Source organism: Sorex fumeus, unplaced genomic scaffold, assembly GCF_029834395.1.
Source record: "Sorex fumeus unplaced genomic scaffold, SorFum_2.1 ptg000191l, whole genome shotgun sequence".
Taxonomy (NCBI): domain Eukaryota; kingdom Metazoa; phylum Chordata; class Mammalia; order Eulipotyphla; family Soricidae; genus Sorex; species Sorex fumeus.
Window position 1 is genome coordinate 626,810 of NW_026606248.1, and position 7,902 is coordinate 634,711.

General features: G+C 54.1%; 1 protein-coding gene across 1 annotated transcript; it reads right to left on the reverse strand.

The window, feature by feature from the left end:
• Positions 1 to 1,229: 1,229 nt before the first annotated feature.
• GPR27 (G protein-coupled receptor 27) lies at positions 1,230 to 3,743 on the reverse strand. Its single transcript, XM_056108033.1, has one exon. The coding sequence runs from the start codon at positions 3,734 to 3,736 to the stop codon at positions 2,588 to 2,590; it is 1,149 nt and encodes a 382-aa protein (XP_055964008.1). The 5' UTR covers positions 3,737 to 3,743; the 3' UTR covers positions 1,230 to 2,587.
• Between the last annotated feature and the right edge of the window lie 4,159 nt (positions 3,744 to 7,902).

Genomic DNA, 7,902 nt, shown 5'->3' on the forward strand with positions numbered 1-7,902 from the left:
TTTACTAAGTTGGTCACTGGCTCTTCTTGCGACTTCTCCCTCTTGAATGAACAGGTAGTAGTTGATATTGTGCTCCACTGAAATAAATTTCAATATATTTACTGCATTCATTTAAAAAAGCTTATCCAAAGGGTTCATTTGATCACACTTTCTTTTTGAATTTATTTTAAAGTTTTATTATTTTAGGGGGTACACTGGGCAGTGTTTGGGGGCCACTGCTGGCTCTGCTCAGGGGCCACACCTGGAGGTATTCAGGGATCATATGTAGTGCCAGGATTCAAACCAGTGACGTGACTTTAGCCTCCTTGGACTCTCTCTTCAGGCGCTGTGAATTTTTTAAAAAGCAGTAGATGTACACTGCTTCTTTTTTTTTTTTTTAAAGACAAGACATACAGGGGAGAGATAGCATAGCAGTCGGGGCATTTGCCTTGCCTGCAGCTGATCTGGGTTCAATCCCCAGCTTCCCACAAGGTCTCCTGAGCACCTCCAGGAGTGATCCCTGAGTGCAGAGCCAGGAGCATACTCTGGACACCATGGACACCACTTATGTGGCTTCAAAATTGTTTTTGTAGATCTGGAAAGGGGGGTCCTTGTCAGTATGGGGGGAACCCAGGAGCTATTCCTGACAGTACTCAACCCTATTATGCAATACCTGATGTTTTGGTGCTGCTCAAAACTGGGGAACCCTCAGGGCTATATCCAGCTATGCTGGAGGGGAGGGGTACTCTATGTAGGGAACCAGCTCGGAGAACATGCGCCAGCCCTTTGGCCTATTTCCCACGCCCAAGAGTCAGGTGGTTGTTGTTGTTTTTTTAATCTTGCATTGGTGGTGAGGTGGGTTGAGTGGAAGGGGGATCCTGGGTGGGGGGCCCCATGGGTGATTCTTAGCCAACCAGCAACAGACCCAGGGTGCAGCTCTAATCCTGTGGTGCTGGGGATATCCAGGCCACCCTTTGTGTGGGGTCTTCAGGTCTGCCCCTGGGAATGCTTAGGGGCCATGCTCAGTGGTGCTGGCAATCAAACCCAGGTTAGGCACACTGCTGTACTCTCCTAGGCTCTATGTCTTGCACTTTTAACAAGCCTGCATATCTTGGATATGCTGATGGTCAAATTACAAAATCTGAAACTAAACAGCTTGCACTAAGAGTCTAATAGAACACAAGTGACATGCTCAAATGCATATTAGTGCCATGGAGAACCTAAAATAAAAACTGCAACAAGAAAGCCACTCCAGAGTGAAAATACTGGTATATTTGTATAATGCAAAGAGAGATACAGATATAAATCCTCAAAACGGAAGGTACATTAATAAAAATGTAGCATTATAAGCAAAAAATATTATACAGTACTTGCAGAGTTTAGTCTTCAGTTTAACATTGCAATGTCTAACAAAGAAATATTTAAAATTATAGTTCCCGTGATTAATTTAAAACAACCATCAGTAAAACAGCACAGCTTAACTTAGCAAACATTTTAAGGAAATGCTTTGTCTCATAGAAGTAGAGTATCATATTTATTCAATTCATTTATACCATGAATAAAAGAACAGTTTTCAAAGTGGAAATTGGTTAAGACAATAAACTGGGCTTCTCAAAGCACAAGCTGTCCCCCAAATCATTTAAAGTTTTATTGGCAAAAAAAGACACACAAAACCTTAAACAACTGTCATCAAGTACTTCGCTTCTCAGTGCCCTCCCAATCCATGAACCAGCACAGACAAAATCATGCAATACTTGGGAGTTTCTCCACACCATTACTAACCCAAACACTTTTTTGTTTTAACTCTTTAAAAGTTACAATTTTACAGAAATGTTTCCACTCAATATTGGTATGATACAGAGAGCAGTTGTGCATACAGTGATGTAGGAAACAAATCCTGTTGTTAACTGCTTTAAAGAAAAAAATCAAACAAAGCACCCGCCTTGCCACTGATGCTCTTTAAATTCACCGTCAACACTGGACAAAGTGCTCGACACTTCCAAAGCACCCCAAGGCTCAAGGCCGACAACTCAGAGGGCATTTTGACAATCTGCCTCCTCCCTTCTGCCAGCCCACCCCCCTCCCGCCTTTCTCCTGCCTCCAACAGAAGACCCTCAAGAAATGGAACTTGCGAAGTCCCCAAGGTTCCTCTTCTGCACCGCAAAATGTAATGCCACTTGAGGTTGTCAAAAATAGCTTCTGTAGAAAACTGGCCATGGTCTTTAGGAAACGTTGCATGAAGAAAATTAGTTTAGCCTTTATTTTAGAAAAGGAAAAGTCATAGCACGGGGAAGAAAAGACGTCAGTACCAGGACAAAGGACTCCAGGGCCTATTGTCAGGATGAAAACATATTCAGGAGGACAAAAGCGCGGAACTGGGTTGGGCTGGACCTGGAACACCCACCCCGCTTCCCTCCTCGGAGGAGTCTGTACAATCCACGCCCTGCACCCACTGAGTCGTTCTGAAGGCAGTTTAGGAAATTAAACGAGGGGAAGGGGGTGCCGGGACGGGGCGGGGGCGGGGCGGGGGAGTGCCGACACCGTCCAAGTCCAAGCCCGGGAAAGGCAGGTCGAGGATGGGCGTGGGGAGCGGCGGCCAGGGCGCCCCTCACAAGCCGATGCCCTTCAGGTCGCAGGGGAGCGCGGCCTGGGCGGCCTGCGGGCTCTGGCAGCAGGGGAACTGGGCCCTGAAGCAGTCCCGCAGCTCGCGGTTGAAGAGGAAGCACACGACGGGGTTGATGCCCGCCTGCGCGAAGGTGAGCCACACGGAGGCCGTCAGGTAGGCCTGCGGGACGGCGCCCGGGCGCACCCACACCCGCAGGTAGCTGGCCACGACGTAGGGCCCCCAGAGCAGCAGGAAGAGCAGCGTGACGGCGTAGAACATCTTGCACAGCCGCTTCTCGGTCTTGAACTCCTCGAGCACGAGCAGGCGGCGCGCGCCGCGGCCGGGCCCCGCGGGCCGGATGCCCACGAGCGCGGGCGGCGTGGGCCCGCGGCCGAAGCCCGCCGTCCAGTTGGCGGCCGCCTGGCCGGTGGCGCCGGGCCCGTGGAAGGTCCAGTCGTGGCTGACGGCGGGCACGAGGCGCGCGGGCCGCATCTTGCGGCGGTCGTGGATGAAGAAGAGCAGGCGCAGGTAGACGAGGTGCGTGGCGCCCACCACGGCGGCCAGCAGCAGCAGGAAGCCGAGCGCGCCGGGGGCGCCGTCGGGCCGCTGCTCCAGGGCGCAGGGCGCGTCCTCGCCGCCGCCGCCGCCGCCGCCGCCGCCGCCGTCCAGCACGGGCGGGAAGGCCGCGGCCAGCGCCAGCGCCCAGGCGGCGCACACCAGCATGGCGGCGCACGGCCAGCCGGCCAGGCGCTCGGCGTAGAAGCGGTGGTGCGCGATGGCCAGGTAGCGGGTGACGCCCACGCCGAGCAGCAGGAAGGCGGCGTGGAAGCAGAAGAGCGCGGCCAGGAAGGCCAGCAGCTTGCAGCCCAGCGCGCCCGGCGGCGCCCCGGCCGCGGCCGCCGCCCGCCGCGCCGCCAGCATGACGGCCGGGAGGCAGGCGAGCGCGCGCAGCCCGTCGGCCAGGCACAGGTCGAGCAGCAGGTAGTACGGGGCGCGGTGCAGGCTCCGCTCCCGCACGATGAGCAGCGCGAACAGCACGTTGCCCGCCAGGCTCACGCACAGCAGCAGGCTGAGCGTGGCCAGCCTCAGGCCCAGCGCGGCCGCCTCCCCGCCGCCGCCGCCGCCGCCGCCCGGCTCGCTGGCGTTTGCCATCGCGGCCTCCGCGCCGCCCCCCCGCCGCCGCCCCGCGACCCCCGCCCCGGGCTCCGCAGGCCCGGCCGCGCCGCTCGGCTCCGCGGGGCCGCCCCGGGCCCGGCGCCCGCGCCGCGCGGGCTCAGCCCGCACCCGGCCGGCCCCGCCGCAGCCCCCCGAGCCGCCGCCGCCGCGCCGCCATCTCAGCCATGGTGCGCGCCAGAGGCGACGGCCACTCCCTGCGCCGCGGGCTCCGCTGCGGACACGGCCCCGCCGCCGCCGCCGCCGCCGCCGCCGCCGCCGCCCGCAGCGCCCCGCATCCTCCGCCTTCGCCGCCGCCGCCGCCGCCGCGCCTCTAGGCTCTGCCCCCCGCCGGGCCCGCCGCCGCCGCCGCCGCCGCCGCCGCCGAGCCCCCTCCCCTCCGCCGGAGCGCGCCGCGCGGCCGCCGCCAGCCCCGCCGAGGCCACCCGGGCCGGGCGGGCGGCGGGGCGGGAGGCAGGGCCCAGGACGCGCGGTGGCGACGAGTCACCCCCAGGTAACGCGGGGCCGGCGGCGGCGGCCGGCGCCCGCGCTGGGTCGCGGGGGAGGCGGCCCGGAGTGGCCGGGTCGGGAGGCCTGGGAGGGGGCGGCGCTGGGCCCCCGGGCAGAGCCGGGGTGGGTCTGCCTCCCCCGCACCCCGCACCCCCGCACCCCCGCACCCCCGGCAGGATACACCGTAGCCTCTAGCGGCGGCACCCCGGGCTCCCCGGACGTGGGTGGCGGCGTTCGGGGGCGCTGGGCGAGCGTCATCTCCCTCCCCCCACCCCAACCCCCGCCAGCTGTGCTGTCACCACAAAGTTGGCCCTACCTGGACCCCCCACTCCATTCTCGAGGAAACAGAAGCCGCCGGTCCACGGGCTGCTCGCCGGTCCGTGGCGGGGCCCAGCTTCGAATTTTACCAAGTCTGGCGCCCCAGCAGCTCTGCCCGCTCTAGGGGTCCCGGGAAGGGAACACGGATCCAGCGTTTTCTAGGAGATGGCCAAGCAGCCAGAGCTCTGCCACCCAGCGCCGCCAGGACACCTCTCTCCGGGGGAGGGGGCGGTCGGAGAGGGCCATCCAAGATGCTGAACCTCACGTGGGCCAGGTTTTCCCCAGAAGCATGGGCGGCGCCACCGAAGGGTCCAGCCCCAGCCCTTGAGGCCCCCGTGCACACCCTCCTGCCCGCTGGTGCCCTCCTTACTGCGTATCGCTTCTCATTGCGAATTTGGCTGTCTTGCAAAGTTCCCACTTTCCTACTTGTTTCTCTGTCTCCAAGCTCCATCAAGGCAAGAGACTTTGTCTGTCTTGAGGGGCCTCTGTCCCCAAATCCTAAAGTGCCAAAGTCAGAATTAAGGAGCTCATGTTTCTTGACTGCCTTTCATCATCATCATCATCATCATCATCATCATCATCATCATCATCATCATCATTATTATAAAGCTGAATGTTTTGTATGGCATACCTACAATGCGGGGCAGGCACTGCGGTTGGGGGCGTTTCCAGGATAACGGAAGTAGAGAAGGCCCAGAGGACCAGGCAAGGAGTGTGCCGGTGGAGGCCGAACCCTTAGGGGTAAGGGAGAGAGACCACAGCTTTGCTTCCTAGTGTTTAAGGGGAGTGACAGAGCAGCATCTGGAAGTCTAGTCTAGGGATTCAGGCTGGACTGTGCGCACAAATCCCCCAGGAGTCTTAACATGCAAATTCTAGTTCAGTTGGTTTGGGGGTGGATGAGAAAATGCTTGGTTCTTTACAGGTTCTTAGCTCAAATCAGTCGCTGTGGGTCCTCAGACCATACTTAGAAATAGCAGCACCCAGGAAGAGCACATGGACACCTTGCAAGTATCTAAGTAACAATGAGGGCCTGACCTGGATCCCCAACTGGCCAAAGGCTAGCAGCTGACCCAGCAGATCTGCAAATTTTCGTTGAGGGGACAGAGCTCAGTTTGGCATGGGGAGTGGGGGGCAGGGTGTATTCTGGTTAGTCATTACAGTTTTTAAATAGTAGCTTTAAAATGCATGTGAGTTCATTTTCTTCATGAAATAAGAGGTCATGCCATCAGCAGATGCTGGCATCGATTGATGGACTCAAGGACTGAAGCTCTGCAAATCTTTTATTCCTTCCCTCCTGATCACAATAAGTGATTGACACCCCCGCCCTTGCTTCTGTATCCTGAGGAGAAATATAAGGAAAAGAGTAAAAGTGTTCCTGGCATCTAAGTTAGCCCTCTCTGAATTGCTTTTAGAAATCCTGTGTTCTTAGTCATACACAGCCATAGAGAATGATGTGCAAGAGAGAAAAAGGTCAGAGCGATAGTTCAGCGGGTAAGGCACTTACCTTGCATATGCCTGGACCCCTGTTCAGTGCCTGGCACATCTGGTACCCTTAGCACCACCAGGAATTACAACTGAACAGGGAGCCAGAAGTAAACCCTGAGCACTTCCAAGTGTGACCCCCAAACCAAAGAAAGAATTTGGGGGGGAGAGAGAGAGAGAGAGAGACCGCCTGACTTTAGCACTTGAACTGCATCTGCCCAGAGGAAAGAAGCCTTTTCTGTGCACACAAACACACCAGTTCTGGTTCCTCTGTCATAATAATGACAGTTCTTTGTTCAGGGAGCACTTGCTGTGTGCCAACACTGTGGTAACATGTTAGTTGAGGTATCATTGACCAGGGACCAAATGTAGTAGGTAATGTTAGAATCTCCATTTTATAGATGAGGCTGAGAGGGGGATACAGTTAGTTCAGCCTTCTGCCAAAAGTAAACAAATGTAAGAACTGAGGTTACAAGACAGGAGTGTGACTTCAAAACCCATGCTCAGAGTTGCTGTGTGTATATATGTGTCTGCTGCAACCACAAAGAACGATACCAAATTTCTAAAAAGCCAAAACTTTCTGATGTTCATATTTCTAGAATTTGAGTTCCTTCCTTTTAGGAAGGGAAAGATTTTTTCAAAACTATATAGTTGAAAGTGTTCAATGTCATTTCAGAAATAGAAATTCTTTTTTGTTTGGGAGGGGATGGGCTCCCAAGGGATGCTTAGGGGGCCCAGGGAGCCCAATCATTGGTGAACAGTCCTGCTCAGGCTCTGCAGTGTGAGGATCACCTGGGCCACCCTGAGCCTCCTGGACTGCACCTGGCAACACTCGGGAAACCATGTAGTTCCATGATTTTAATTAACTTGGCTGCATGCAACATATACACCTTAACCCCGGTACTATCTCTCCAGCCCCAACAGAGAAATTTATTAATGGCTCAGTGGGCAGTAGAATCTAGGTCTCCTAATCAGAACCCTTCTCACTTATTATTCTCCTGAACTTAACGATATCAGATGAGTTACAACCTCTTGGAATCTCACTTTCCTGTTTACAAAGTGAACATTGAGCTAAATGATTTCTGAACTTCCTTTACTCTGAAGTTTCATTTATGTATGAGAAAATGAAAGCTGGTTGGTTATAAAATCTTTAGTGAGGAGGGAGATGTTTTTCAGTTAAGGACCCAAAAGAATAGACATTAGTCCCTTTGTAATTTAGATTTCTCTTTTCTTTTTCTCTCTATGGCTCAGTATGCTTCTCTTTGGGATTTGAGATTTGGTTTAGTCATTTGGCCAGGATCAAATAGCAGAAGCAGTGATAGAAATGTATATAAATCACGCTCTTCCAGCATTTGTATGGCTGCTTCTTTTGCTTCCAATATTTGTTTAGCAGGTTAATACTTAAGGAAAAACTATTAACATTTCAGTGCCAGCATCAACTTATTTTTCTTTTATTGCTTCTAGGAAGCTCCAGTCAGTAATTTAAAATAGTTTCTTCTGCACTGATTTGAGTTCCTGCCTCTGAAAGCAAAATAACTCCATGCTTTTTTCCCTGTAAGAAAAATTTCCATTTGCCTATAACCAAGTTCTTCTCTTTGCACGTGGATAAAAAAAGTTGGAGTTCTTTCTTGCTGAAAATTTAGCTATGCGATTTCTTTGTCGCACCTATAAGTGGTACGAAAGGCAATGAAAATCCAGACTCTCTAAAGAAAGTAGTTGGCACATAACATCCCGACAAATTTGGTAGAGATCAAAGATGCAATGATCACGGGAACTAGTTAGGACCCTGTCTCCTATTCAGCCTTAGACTCCGGTCAGATATTTGCCACTGGATATATATGTTCCATGAGATGAAG